General features: G+C 36.2%; 1 protein-coding gene across 4 annotated transcripts in view; it reads left to right on the top strand.

Annotated features, from left to right (window-relative positions):
- The window catches only part of LOC149570946 (uncharacterized), a 93,734-nt gene that overhangs the window by 37,374 nt on the left and 41,148 nt on the right, over positions 1-15,212 (top strand). For all 4 annotated transcript variants that reach the window (XM_089812500.1, XM_089812499.1, XM_089812501.1 and 1 more), the window contains one exon: positions 3,117-3,255. In XM_089812500.1, the coding sequence (XP_089668626.1) occupies positions 3,117-3,255 (139 nt within the window). The remainder of the gene's footprint in view (positions 1-3,116; positions 3,256-15,212) is intronic.

The following is a 15,212-nucleotide window of genomic DNA, read 5'->3' as shown; positions in this document are numbered from 1 at the left end:
TTTCCTGCAAGATTACCTCGATTTGTAGATGCTTCATCTGAGTTTGATCGCGATTCTTTTGATGAGGAACCTAATCACCAAGCATCTCTTGATACTAATGTTATTCGTTCTCCTCTTCGACCTAAGTGGTGGGCCAAGACACTTGCTGACCTTCATGATGATGAGCTCATTGATGGGAGAACTACTCAGAAAAAGAGCAAAACTACAGAGTTTGTTAACTTTGTTCCAATGGCCAACATTCACAGTGTGTTTGAACCTCAAACATACTCCGAGGCTAAAGGAATTCCAGAGTGGGAACAAGCCATGACATTTGAACACCAAAGCCTGCTGAAGAACAACACCTGGGTCCTTTTTGATCTTCCACCAGGGAAGAAACCCATTGACCAGCAAATGGGTTTACAAAATCAAATACAAATCGGATGGTACTTTGGATGAGTACAAAGCTCGTTTAGTGGCGAAGGGCTTTTCTCAGTGTCAAGGCATTGATTATGATGAGACCTTTGCTCCTATTGCAAAGATGAGCACCATCAGAATAGTCCTAGCCATGGCAACACAGTTTGGCTGGAAGGCCCATCAATGGCTGCCAAGAGTGTCTTCCTGAATGGTGATCTCCATGAAAAGGTCTACATGACATAGCCTTCTGGTTTCAAGGTTGTTGGTAAAGACCATTAGGTTCTTCGATTGGTAAAAGCTGTCTATTGCTTGAAGCAGGCCCCTTGGGCATGGCACATAAAAATTGACAAGTACCTCAATGATCAAGGCTTCACTAGAAGTTCTTCAGACTCAAATCTGTACCTCAAGACTACTGACAGTGACATCATCCTTCTGGTTATTTATGTGGATGATCTAATCATCACTGACAGTTCGACATCTTTGATTCAGGAAATTAAACAAAATTTATGCCAGTCTTTTGATATGACTAACCTTGGGCTCATGCATTATTACCTAGATGTTGAAGTTTGGCAAAAGTCTTATGGTATATTCATCTCTCAGTCCAAATATGCTAGGGCCTTGTTAGACAAATTCTGTATGTAGGATTGCAAGCCTACATCTACACCTATGGAGAAAGGTCTCAAGTTATCAACAAAGTCTGGTTCTCCTTCTGTTGATGATACTACATATAGGCAATTAGTAGGCAGTCTCATTTACCTCTCTGCTACTAGGCTTGAAATTAGCTTTGTAGTGAGCTATATCTCATGCTTTATGATGGCTCCTAAGGCTGATCATTGGATGGCAACAAAGCATGTGCTTTTTTATGTGAAGGGCACTTCCGAATATGGACCTTTGTACTCTCGAAGTTCTAATCCTAAACTTAGTGGGTTCACAAATTTAGATTGGGCAGGCTTTGTTGATGATAAAAAGTCAACTTTTGGTTATGTGTTCATTTAGGGATCCAGTGCAGTCACATGGACCAGTAAGAAGCATCTGGCAATTTCTCTCTCCTCTATAGAGGCCGAATACAAAGGGACTATTAAGGTAGGATGTGATGCTGTTTGGCTTTGTTGGATGCTTGGGGATATGCAGATGTCACCAACAGGACCGACTACTCTGTTTGTTGATAATGAAGGTGTTATCAAGTTAGCACGAAATCCAGTCTTCCATGAACGAACCAAGCATGTGGATGTTCACTGTCATTACATACGACAACTTGTTAAAGATGAGACTATAGATTTGCAGTATGTTCCTAGTACAGATTAGACTCCAGACATGCTCACCAAGCCTCTTGGTCCTGACAAGTTTGTCAAATTCAGAGGACAGCTTGGTGTTTTAGATAGATTAACCATTAAGGGAGGGTATTACGATAATAGATAATTGTCTATTATTAGTTAATGGTAATCTATTGTAAATATCTAGTTAGCTTTAAGTTAGCTTTCATTTTTTTAGCTTTCTTTGTTAGAATAGAATGTTTCTATTCTTTACGATCGTTTCCTAAGGAAACATCGTTTAATTCATTTGTATATAATGACCTTTCGGTCTCTGTTAATAACAAACAAGTATTTTACCAATTACTTCCGTAATAACAATGACCATTTATTGGAATAATATATCTTTTTCATTGCCATGGCACCTTGTTCCTTGAATGTTCTTCTTGTGTTGTTTCTTTCAATTGTCTTATCTTCCCCAGCCAAGATATTTGCTTTGTTGATGCAAATCTCATGTTGAGGCACAAGGAGCTTTTCTGCTTGTGCGAAATTTGCAGCCCTTTTGGGTCAAAGATACCAACAGGATTCTTTGATCTTGTTTGAATAGATCTTCTAGACTTCCTAGGCGAGCACTATCATGTACATGCTGCAGTTCAGTTTAAGGTCCAATGGCTCTCTTGTTAATGGAATTTCTACTTAGTGACATTGATAGGTATGAATATTGTTTGATTGCCATACATTGTAGGATCTTGGGATATTTTAGTTCTCATCTTCCCAATGCAAGGTAGAAAGGCCCTTCACCTTTGATTTATTTTTTACATTTTCGTTCTGGGTTTGAGACATTTTATAAAATTTTTGGAGGGCTTTATTGATTTGTTTATTTTTGAAGACATTTTCTTCTTGGATGGCCGGTAAGGTAATCCTGGTCCTATTTGCAATAAGCACCTTTTGCTGTTTTCAGGGTCCTTATAGCAAGTGCTTCTATGTTGGGGGACCCTTTGTTTGGTACAACTTTCAAGTAAACATATCACCTTCTTTCTTTTGTAAGAGAACATCAAGAAAAGGAGACACCCATCGGCTTCACGTTCCATGGGGAATTTGATGTTTTGTCAAAGACTGTTGAGATGTTTGTGAATTCTTCATTCCTTGTCTTTTCCATGATTCCAATAAACACATCATCTGTGAATCTCTTCCACAAATCAGGTTTTCCCATTTTGGTAGTAATCGCTCTCCAATCCTTCAGCTAATAGGTTCACTACAGTATATGATAAGGCTTATACCATTGTTATACTCTTTGTTTGTTCATATATGTCATTTTCAATGCTGAAGAAATTTGATATAACACACCTTTACCAGCTTCATTTCATTGGAAAGTTGTGATAAGAGTGTAAAGTTTTTTCAAAATGTAGTCATTGTTTTATTTTTGAGGATTTAGGATAATTCTCATGGAATCTATGATTTCTTGTTCTGCAGGTATCAAGAGCTTCTAACAAATAGCTCAGTTGTGCCACTATTTGATCTGAGAAAGCTTAGTGCATCTTTGCCAGTTCCTCCACCACCAAAGGGTGCACCACCTATCCTTGTAATGGGTGCAGCAGATGATTTCATAGTGGTAATTTTTTTCATCAATTAACAATTTAAAAATCAATTGTGGTAGATAATAAGAAGAAAAGATTTAGTATGCATAATTAATTTGAAATCATAAGAGGTTGTAACTTTGTATTACCTTGTAGTTTTCCATTTTGCTAAATACTAGTATTAGGGAAAAAACTGCAAGGATTTTGTGTTGATTTGGGACCCATGATTCAGGAATTTGGACTAGTTGAATAATGTGGTATATGTTAATCCTCTTTGACATGTAGTCATGAACTTGATTATATGTTTTACCCCCCAATAATGAATCTTTCAATGATGATTAATATTATTAATATCTGGATGAAAGCTTATTCAGATTAATGTTTAGTCAGACTAATGTTCATTCAGATTTATGATTTCCCAAAGTATCTTGTGAATCTTGATGACTTGATGAATTACTTTATGTAAGGAAATTCCAAACCAAATATAAAGGGGTTACTCCTTTTCAAAGGGAATTTCTTTGGTAGTTGGTGATGGTGCAATAGAATGATCCCAATTTCAGTTTCTCTTGTAGTGCAGTTGGTGTTGGCTTTCTGGGTTGGTGTTATCATGACTAGGGGTGTATTTCAATGTCACTAGCGTGTTTAGATAGATTGATAGAGATAAATGGCACTTTCTAGAGTGATTTTGGACAATTTGTTCGAGATTGACTATTTGTAGCAAGTGTCAATTTGGACAATGATTGGTCAGTTGGGAGTTTTAGTTGACTTACTATTTTAAGTGAGTTCTATTTGTTACAAGCTATAGTTGTTGTTGCACCAAAAGATCGACCTGTTAATGCTTGATACAACCAGTAGACTTATAGAACACAAGAGGTGGTTAAGCCATGTCACGAATCCTGAAGGGGAACATTGGCGGTTAGTTCAACAATCCCCCCCTCAGCGTTACCTGAGGAGATTCAAACCTATGACCAAGCTCTAATACCACTTGTTACAAGCTAGAGTTGCCGTTGCACCAAAAGATCGGCCTATTAATGCTTGATACAACCACTAGACTTAATAGAACACAGGAGGCGGTTAAGCCATGTCATGAATCCTGAAGGGGAACGTTGGCGGTTAGTCCAATACTATTTTGGGTAACTTCTATTTTTGGCAACTCGTCATAGCTTCAATCTCATCTTTAGCTTTGCTATGCAGAATATTTGGTTTCATGGTTTGGATAGCTGGGGTTATTTTTAGCATATTACTATTTATAATAAGTGCCATTTTCGTTAATAGGTCTTTTTCTCAACCTTCCCTCAACCTCAAAGTGTAGACCCTTCAACTTCAAGACTTGGTGAATTTCCTAAGGCTGGTAACTATTATTTTATTATTTCACTTAATTATATTAATAAAGTGATTTAATCACTTAAGTGAAACAAAGTGGACCTTAAAGTTGAGGAGGTAAAATAATATTTTTATATCATTTTAAGTGGCCTCCTAAAGTGTAAAGAAAGTAAAAGATCTAAATGATATTTGAAAGATCAAAAAGGGATATTCACGTAAGGAGAGATTTGCAAAATATTTTAAAAGGACAAAGGTTATTATTACATTCTATCTGAGTTGCCCTAATTTAGGTCAGTTGGTGTAAATAATTATTCACTATTTACACTTTACTTAAGTTTACTTAGGTTAATGCATATTTTTTATTATTTATTTATTAGTCACCTAGGAGTATGTGTACTCTTGTGAGTTGTCATATTGACAACACAGGAGTTCACATTTCTTTTATGCACATGGTGTTTACAATACAGGAGTTAGCACACTAATTAAGCACATGGTGTCTACAACCTTGTCATTCTTATCCACTCATATAGAATGATGGATAAGGCATGTGCTTAGTTGTCATGATGCTTATCTTATCTCCTGGTTCTTTTTAGAGACATTCTAGGTGCTTCCTGAGAGGCCTTTATATACAAGCACTACTAGTGTGTTTGCATACACTAAACAGAGCAATGTATTAGGACATACTCTAATTAATTAATCATATCCATTTTTGGTCTACAGTTGTGCTTGTCTTTGAGTTCTTAGTTCCTGGGTGAATTTTGCCCTTAGGCAAATTCTTACATGGTATCAGAGCTTAGAGATTTTCTCATCACATAGCCGTTTGAGACCATTGTTGCTTTAGCACCTCAGCGCGAATCCGGAGTACTGCAGATATTGGGAGCATCTAGAGCCAGATCTGACTTCGCCATTGCGTTCAGAATGCTGATTTGGTGAAGATCGACTATAAACTCGGCTACCTTTAGCCCAGAGTCGATTGTGAGGAAATTTTTTTTGCAAATCGGCACTTGGAGGCCTTGATTTGCAGTTCGAGTATGGTTATTTGCAGATCTCATTGATTTATTTTTGGGTCTGTAATTTTTAAAATTTTTTCTCTACATTTTTCGTCAGTATTTTTGGAAATATTTTTTGCCCTTCGGGCAAGTAGCAGAGAAATTCTTTTTGCAGGTTCTAGGCTGTTAGGTCGTGGCCTTGCACAGAGGAATATCCCTTTGTTATTAATTCGTAGAGGAATATTCTATAAATCGCAAGTTTATTGCAGCGCACATATTCCTCATAAATTCGGGCTTACCATTTCATGGCATCGGCGTACATTATCAGTAGTGCTCCCCACCGACCTGGCCACATCCACCGAGGGGCTTGCCTTTGTTCAAATCTACGCCGCCAAGTCATTTAAACAGTGCTTATAGCGCATTCCCACTCAATGTGGGATTTTGTTTTAAAAATCTGGCGATGCCAAATCTCGTTCTTGGTGGCCGCGAAACCAATTCTGGCCCCCATGCCAAGGTTTCTGACACGTGGTCTTTTCACACAGCAGCGCTCCCTGCAGCTACCACACGGCCCAAACAAACGCCGCCACTTGTCATCCTGTGACAGGAGCCTCCACATTGACTATGACCCCTGCGCCAGAGACACGTGTCCGCAGCAGCAACGATCCTCCAACCCAATCAGTGCCAACTTGGCAGTACATGTGGACCCAGTCAATGACACGTAACTACCACGGTGGACATTGCAATGACAACAACTTTCTGCCATGTGTAAGCCATAGAACGCCCTGTGTACAGTCATCAAACACATGTCATACATGTTAGCCATCTGTACCCTCTGTACAGTACGGACATCCCAGTTAGCTGCCACGTCACCCTAGGGTGCTGATTTTTTGCTAATGTCAGCACAGTACGATGTTAAATTTGACAGCCATCTGACCGTCAAAATTAGGCCATTACAAATGCTAAGACGACCGTTTGACCGTCAAATTTAAGATAGCAGTTTTTTCTTCAAGACCTCTCTCCAGATTGCTTTTCGATTTGGCAGCCTGACTTTGTGTCCGTAACTTGGACATCCGGACTCCGATTCAGGTGGGATTTTTTTTGAAATTGGGTAGAATTTCCTAAACTTTCCAGTGGTGGTGTTCTTTTTTGGTTTTGGTGCAAGGATTTTTTAGAAATTGTGTTTTTTGGCAACTGTACCTACACAATCCTGCATTTTGCAACTTCAAACGCTTCGTACGGGCTCATCTGGTCACCTTTTCAAGCTCTGTTTTTTTTGAAAGTGCATTATTTTTGTCTACTTTCAAAATCTGAAGTTAGACTCTAGGGTTGTGTGGACAAAATTCTCACTTTTAGAACCAAGGCTTTTTCTGCACTGTAGAGCTTTGATTACTTTTCAGAATTGTTGTATATCTGAGCTACAGTGCTTAGTGAGAGATTTGGGCATCAAAAGGCAGTTGTAAAAGCAAAATCAAAATGTCCACTTTTTCATTTTGACAAGTGGCGCATTGTACACGCACTACTTATAAAGTACCAAAGCATCTTTTTGGGGGGGGTGGGGTTCTTTGATTATTTGGAGGTTACATTGATTAGTTCATTATGGAAGAGGAAGATTTGATTTATTTGACCCTTGACAACTATCAAGAATGGAGTCAACTTGTTGTCCAATTTCTCAGTCAACACAATGCATTGCCATATGCGAGAGACCTTCAATATGTTATTGACCAGATTGACATGATTTGGCATACTTTCTTTCTATTTATGGATGAGGACATGCTGGATACAATGTTTGACATTAAGTCATTTGATCCATATGTTTTTTGGATGTATCTTTGGGAGACATATGGAGATCCAAACATTCCTCCATTCCCAAAAGATCTCATACCTCTAGTTGCAGTTGACTCCTCTTCAAGTGAGATCACACCTCCAGCTTCTATTGCTCCTACTGATCCTGTTCCAGCCACAGATGCTTCGGATTCAGTGCAGCAGGACCCTTTATGTCTTCCTACTCTGCCTTCATGCGACGACTTCCTTTCTGCCCTTATAGGCCTATTCAGGGAGTCTCACATTGAAGATGTGGGAGACATCCTAGATGATATTCATCTTCTCTTTGAGGTGAATAATTCATTCATTGCCGCAGTGACAGATTCATGTACTTCAACACAACAGGGTACACATGGTCTTCTAGCCTCAGGTGATGACTTATTGATTGACTTTTCAAGTTTGTTCATAGAGTTACACAGCAGATTCGGAAGACTTCTTTGATGATATACCGCTTCTCTTTGCTGAGGATGATCCTTCTACAGTTGTTGCGAGGGCCCACTCTGACCCTCATGTCCATTCTCTACATGATCAATCTTAACGGGCTGATGTGATTGTGGATACTTATGTACAACATCTGGAATAGGTCTCTTTGTCATTTGAGAATACTATTGGTTTTTTGAAACAAGTTCTACATCACTCCTTGTTCGATTTGCACTTCTTCTCAGCAGTTTTGGAGGAAGCCATCATCAACATTGACCCAGGGACACTTGAACAAGTTTCAGAGACACCATTCATCTTAGAGATTCCTTCGCCATACAAGGGACGCATCTCCTTTGTACCCTTACATTTGTTTCTTCCAAAGGGGAGAAACATCATTCAAAGGTCTTGGATCAGCTTCTACGTCAGAGCATTTCTCACTGATCGACACACTACCTTTAGGGGGGGGTGGGGGACTACCTCGTCTCCTCCTCCTTTTTGGGGGGGACTTCTTCCTCTTTGGGGGTTTTGTCCTCCATTATTCTCTTGTATATACTGGATGTATGTTGTAATTGGGGGGTCTTGATTACTCCATCCATCCATGCATCCCTTTTATCTCTCTTTTTGGGGTAGGGTTTTTCCCATGAGGTTTTCCCTCTTTCTCCGCTTTATGAGAGATTGCCTTTGCATATCATTATGTACATGGGTACCTAATATGGCCTAGTAGCCGAGACCCATCTTGCATTTCATCCTAGTTTTTATGAGCTTAAGTGCATTCCCCTAAGTTGCACTTAAGGGGGGGTGTTGGTGTAAATAATTATTCACTATTTACACTTTACTTAAGTTTACTTAGGTTAATGCATATTTTTTATTATTTATTTATTGGCCACCTACGAGTATGCATACTCTTGTGAGTTGTCATGTTGACAACACAGGAGTTCACACCTCTTTTATGCACATGGTGTCTACAACACAGGTGTTAGCACACTAATTAAGCACATGGTGTCTACAACCTTGTCATTCTTATCCACTCATCTAGAATGATGGATAAGGCATGTGCTTAGTTGTCATGATGCTTATCTTATCTCCTAGTTCTTTCTAGAGACATTCTAGGTGCTTCTTGAGACGCCTTTATATATAGGCACTCTTAGTGTGTTTGCATATACTGAACAGAGCAATGTATTAGGACATACTCTGATTAATTGATCATATCCATTTTTGGTCTACAGTTGTGCTTGTGTTTGAGTTCTTAGTTCCTGGGTGAATTTTGCCCTTAGGCAAATTCTTACAAGTTGTTTTCATCTTCATTTGAGATATATTTATTTAGTGATTTCTCATATTTGTCTTTAAGAAAACACTGTGGTTTTGGAGATTGGACTTGTTCTATCTCAGGCTTTGTCAGTACAAAAACCCTTGGCGAGAAACATCTTCTACACTGGTGAAAGATCCATCTGGAGTTTTTCTTGGTGATTTCTACAGAATTCACAGTTGAGCTTATTTGTGGAGTTTTATATTCAGTTTTACTAGAGATTATTGCACATCAGACTTGTGGAGGTTGATTGAAGGTAGATTTTGAGAAATAGTTTTCTGTTTGTATTTTCCTTGGCTGGTTGTACCATCCTTGCAGCTGGATTACCATTCTTGGCTGTGGCATTAGTTTCTAGAGCTTATAATTGGGTTTTAACATTGATTGTTTGTCTTGGAAAGGTACCTAAGGTTCATATTTCAAATTCTCTCAGTTTTATTGGCAAAGAAAACTCTTTCTGGTTGTGCTGTCCCAATGTAGTGGTTATCCGTCGACATCACCTTAAACCTCGCTGATGTATGGGGTAAAAAGTATCATAGGGATCCTTTGCTGTCACTCTGGTGTTGCTTTTGCTGCTTAGGCAGGTTTTATTAATGTAATTTCCTCCTTGGGCTTTACCTGTGTGTTTCTTGTTCTTTAGGCTTCTTGTATCCCCCTATTTTTTTCTTTGAATAGTATACTTTATTATATACAAAAGGAAATTGCCATGCTATTCATCAAAACAAACTATATAGTGCTTTTTAATTATCGTCTCATATTATTTAATATTTTAAAAATAATGCTTAAATACTATATATATATATATATATATATATATATATATATATATATATATATATATATATATATATATATATATATATATATATATATGTGGCTATAGGCTGAAGCCAAGATTAATTATTATTGTTTGTTGAGATTAATTATTATTATTGTTAAGACTGAGTAGACTCAAACCCAAGACCTCCCAGATAAGAGGCTCACAATTTACTGTTGTGTTGTAGGCTCTTGCCTATAAAATATTTTTATATTAAATAAACCTTATTTTATTTAATTAAACAGATGAAGCCCCAGGAATTGGCCCCTTAAGTGGGTTGCACTTTATTGAGGTGCAACTCAATTAAGTGGGTCACACCCCACATTTCAAAATGTACACCCACTTAAATGGTAAAAAGGAGGGACATAATTATCGCCTCCCACCACACTGAAATGTAAAAACAAATTTTATCTACTCATTTGGGGTTTTACATATTGAATCCAACTGAAGAAGGGTTTTACCTCAAAGTTAGTATTGGATTGGTTACCTAGCAACATGATAGAATTTTTACAATGCAATGAAATTTTGCATGGATATTTTCGTGAATTTTTTTTGTTTTCATTATAGATTTTTTTCAAATAATATCTTTTTAGTGTAGCAAGTAAATTCACAAATTTAAATTAGTGTAAACTTTTATTGTTCTAGTCTTGTCTTCTACAAGAGATATATTGATGATGCTTTGGGTATTTGAACCAAAAACAAAAGTTCATTGTTTGAGTTTTTTGAGAAGTATCAAAGCTTCTATTTTGAGAGCGTGACTACTTCCACTTCGATGAATCTTCTTGATGTCACACTCTTCAAAGGAGATTGTTTTAGAGCTAGTAGAGTTCTTGATGCCAAGTTCTTGTAGAAGTTTCTCAATCCCTACCAATACTTTATTTTTAACTCATGGCATTCAACTCACCAAAAGAACTCTTTTATTGTGAGTGAGTTAAAGAGGTATCTCCTTAGAGAATTGAATCCTTTTGGCTTCAACAATCTTAAGAGACACTTCTATTCTAGATTACCTGCTTGTGGCTTTCCATACAGGTTCCTTCTTGTTTGTTTCAAAAAACATTCTTGAATTGTCAAGTTTGTGGATTTTCTCATGTTATTATGGTTCTTCGAAGAGAAGAGGGATTCCCCTCGTTATTAAGATCGACTACAACCATTCGACTAGAGCTTTAAACTTGGGAGCCACCCTAAGCCCTATATCGGCTTTGCCAAGAAATCCTCACATTGCAACATATGCCATCGATGGGAATTTGTTGGCCCAACCTAGAAAATTGGGATCTTTTCTACTTTGAAGCAAATTATAAAGTTGGCCATAAACTTTCACCAATTCCAAGGGTATTTTTTTCTACCTTCTCTTTGTAGTTTTTAAGTACTAGTTTTCTTCACTTTTATATTTTTACAGTATTTTTATTTACTTTGTAATATTTAATAATTATTGAGCACTTTTTAATAACATTTCAAATGGGGTGGTAGGGGATGTTTATATCCCTCTCTCTTCCTGTTGAGTAGGTGTGCCTTTTGAAAAGTGGGGTGTGACCCATTTGAGTCATACCTGTTAAGGTGCACTCCATTAAAATAGGGATTACCACTTAAATTTAATAATTAAAATTACTTGTTTAATATAATTTAATTTTTTTTTTAGTAATATAAAATAATAATTTAAAAGTATTTTATAAAAGATACTAAATTATTATTAAATTTATAAAATATTATAAAATAAAAACACTATAAAAATATAAAAGCAGAGAAACTTGCTATCCAAAAAATGTAGAGAGAAAGGAGAAAAAATGCCCTTGAAATTAGTGAAAGCTTAAGACCGACTTTGAAATCTACTTCGAAGAAGAAAATTCCCTAATTTTATGGGGTTGCTCCAACAAATTCTTGGGAATGGGATATGCTATGGTGTTGCGATATCATGGTAGAGCCAATGAATTATAGGGTTTCAGGTGGCCTTTGAAGCTCTTGTAGAAGGGTTGTACTCAAGATTAAGAGCAGGGGGGGGGGTCCTCTTCTCTTGGAAGAATTGTCATGAAGATGAGAGAGAAGCACTAAATTTTCAATCTAAGATTTTTTTTGAAATAGGAAAGAAGGAACCTCTTTGAATAGCCAAAAGTACATAATATAGAATTGAATTCTCTCCTAAGATTGTTTAACTTGAAAGAATCAGATTCCTTGAGAAGGTACCTCTTCATTTGATTCATATTAAAGGATTTCTTTGAGTGAGGAGGATGTCACAAGTAAAAAGGAATGTACTAATTTCTACAAGTACTTGATGTCAAGGACTCCACTAGCTCTGAAAGTATCTCCTTTGAAGAATGTGATATCAAGAAGATTCACTGAACTATAAGAAACATGAGTAATCTTGATCTTAGGATAGAAGTTCTAATATTACTCAAAAGAAAACTGTAGACGCCTAAAAATGTCCTCATGTAATCAAACAAATATTCTAAATTCCTCTATTAATTAAATAGATATTTATTATTCAATAATTTTGTTAACTTTTTCTATCCTCTGATTAAATATATCTCCATTTGTTTACTTATCTATTTCTACTTTTATTAAATTAATGCCTATTTATTTTATAAATTCATTAATCCTCTTCTTTTTAATCTCCACCAATCATCTCCATTCACATAGATCAGCTTCTCAAATTTTCGGCTCGTGACAAATGACACTTGTCTCTTCATTTGATTTTTTTGCTTTCACATGTCTAAATATTATGAAAAGTTAATGTCGTCTACCTACCGCTTCATCTCGTCCACTCAATACCTCCAACCTCTTAATCTCCTTTGTCCTCCATATTTCCTACAAACTCACCTACTCTATAGTCTTAGCCACTCTTTTACCACTTGTCGTGATCTTTATCACACATCTCCCATTTGCATGGGACCCTTGTCTTGTCTTCTTGCTTGGCCTTTTGTTTTGTATTGTCTTAGTTGCTCAGAAGTTTCCAAAGGCTCCATATGATCCATTTGAGGAATGTTGAGTTTTTACTAAGTTTCCGATCAGGATTAGTTTCTTGCCCATTTGGAGATTTCAATCTTGAGGTTTTCCCCAACTTTGAGTTCTAGGGTTGAATCCTTTGAAAATAAACAAATTATTTTTCAAGTCTTTGATAAGCCCTTATTTTGGCATTTTGAGTGACAATAATTCAATCGAGGAGGATCCATGTGCTCCAGCGCAAAACTGGTTTGATCAAGAAATATGGAAGAAAGCAATAAGCCACAAGAGGCCTTAATGCACACTCAATGCACCCAATAATCCACAGAGTGGTTAAAAATCTTGCCTAATGAAGAAAGGTCTGTGTTAGTTCAAGGAAGGTTCTTGGAAGTCAGCCTATAATCCTAAAACACACTTCAGTAGTTGTTTCCAATGAAGAGAAAGTGTTACGAAGACAAGAGTCAACAATTAGAGGCATTTTATTATACAATACATCGAGCACGGAGGAAAAGATTGACTGAAAGTGAAGCCTATATGCGTCTGCAGAGAATGCGCTCATTGAAACATTTCTTCATAATACACTTGGAAGTATCATAAGGAATGCAAACAATTGAAAATCTTCTCCGTAGACTTCAGATACACATTTCTAGTGCTATTTCCTCCGATGAAAGTGATTGCTGCAAGAAGGAAAGTATTCAATGAAAATTGTGAACATATTCCCAACATGAGGACATGAAAGGATCTGGAAGAAAGGAAAGCTTAAACCATGATAAGATCATTGTCTTCTATCCATACAAGCTCCATTTCTCTGATGGCCAGCAAAGAGGGATCTCAAAGCACTAAAACAATCCCAGTGCAGGAAAGAAAATGGGCTTTGCCAATAAATGTTCATGCTGACTCAACATAGTTTCACTATGAAGGAGGGAACATACCCAAATTGTATCCAACAAAAGTTAGAGCAGTCAACGGAGGATTGCGAAAAAAGAAATCCTCAATGGCATATAAAATGTGCCCAAGTATTCTTTAAGCACATTTTGCATCTAGACATAGAAATGTTCCTAAACCAAATGTCCATGACCCCACTTGAAATGCACTCGAGTGCATATTGACTAGAGTTGTGGATAATTGGACAATTCCAAAGTCTTAGAAATTTGACACTACTTCAAAAGTGTGTCCAAACACAAATTAAGCTTTTTCAAGGAATATGGCGAGGGAAGAAAGTTTGTGGGCCCTGCAAAATTGTGTTAAAGCTCATGGGAGAAGGAAAATGCATAGATGTTCTCCACGTTGGTTAAAGTATGCTCGCCAAAGAATGTAAACAAGAGGAAAGATAATATTCGATTTAGTGAGCAAGGAATACTAAGGAATTAAAATGTCTTTATCTATCAAAAAGCCCAAAATTAAAAATATTGGAATCCCTAGAAAAGTAAAACAATGAAAATTTTGGAGAAATTTAAAAGAAAAACACTTGGAAAGTCTCAGAATCTTGGGAAAATTTGGAAAATCCTCAAATTTTTGTTTGAACTCATAAATGTTTTTGAAACTTTTTGAGAAATTTTGGAACTTAGAGATCTTGGTCATAAAAAGGTAGAAAATTGAAAAAAATCAAAAACTTTGAAGGAGTAAAAATTTGAAAAAATGGGAAAAGATGGAAAATTGAAAGAATTCAAAACTTCAAAATCTTGGAAAGGGATTAAATTTTTAAACTCCAACAAAGTGGAAAAATTGAAAATTCTAGAAGTCTCCAAAAAGTGAAAATTTGGAAATCTTGAGGAAAGTGCAATCTTAAAGATCCAAAACTTGAAACTTTGGAAAACATTGAAAATCTTGAGAAATTCCTAAAAAAGTTCGAAAAGATTTGGAAATTTCAGAAAGATGAAATTTTTTGAATTACGAAGAATTTTTTTGGAAAGCATTGGAAGTTTCAAAAGGTTGAATTTTTTCAAACAATATGGAATTCTTGAAAATTGTAAATTGAGAAGTTGAAAATCTCACGATTTCCAAAAAATAAAAAAATAAAAAATCTGGAAAATTTTAGAAATTCCCAAAAGTGAAAAATTTGGAAAATTCCCACAAAATTTGGGAATTAATCATAAGCATAAATATTGGAATAAATCAATTACAAACCGAATTAATTGGATATTAAGTTTTATTAATATTTAATAATTTTGAATTTCAAAATATCTAAAAAGAAAAAAGGTGCAAGATTGATTAACTCAGAAAAATCTTGGATAAAATTTGGAAAAGGGAATAAAAGTGTTTTTTGCTGAAATAATTAATGATTTATTGTGATTTCTCCTTAATAACTAATATTTAAATCAAAATTTCCAAAAAGCAATGCAAAGAGAATAAAAGTTCACAATGAAGTAAATTGGGTTAAAATGA

Source organism: Cupressus sempervirens, chromosome 2 (genome assembly GCF_028749045.1).
Source record: "Cupressus sempervirens isolate cs-2001-9-10 chromosome 2, ASM2874904v1, whole genome shotgun sequence".
Taxonomy (NCBI): Eukaryota; Viridiplantae; Streptophyta; class Pinopsida; order Cupressales; family Cupressaceae; genus Cupressus; species Cupressus sempervirens.
The sequence above is the reverse complement of the archived record's forward strand: the minus strand, read 5'-3'. Positions and strand labels throughout refer to the sequence as shown.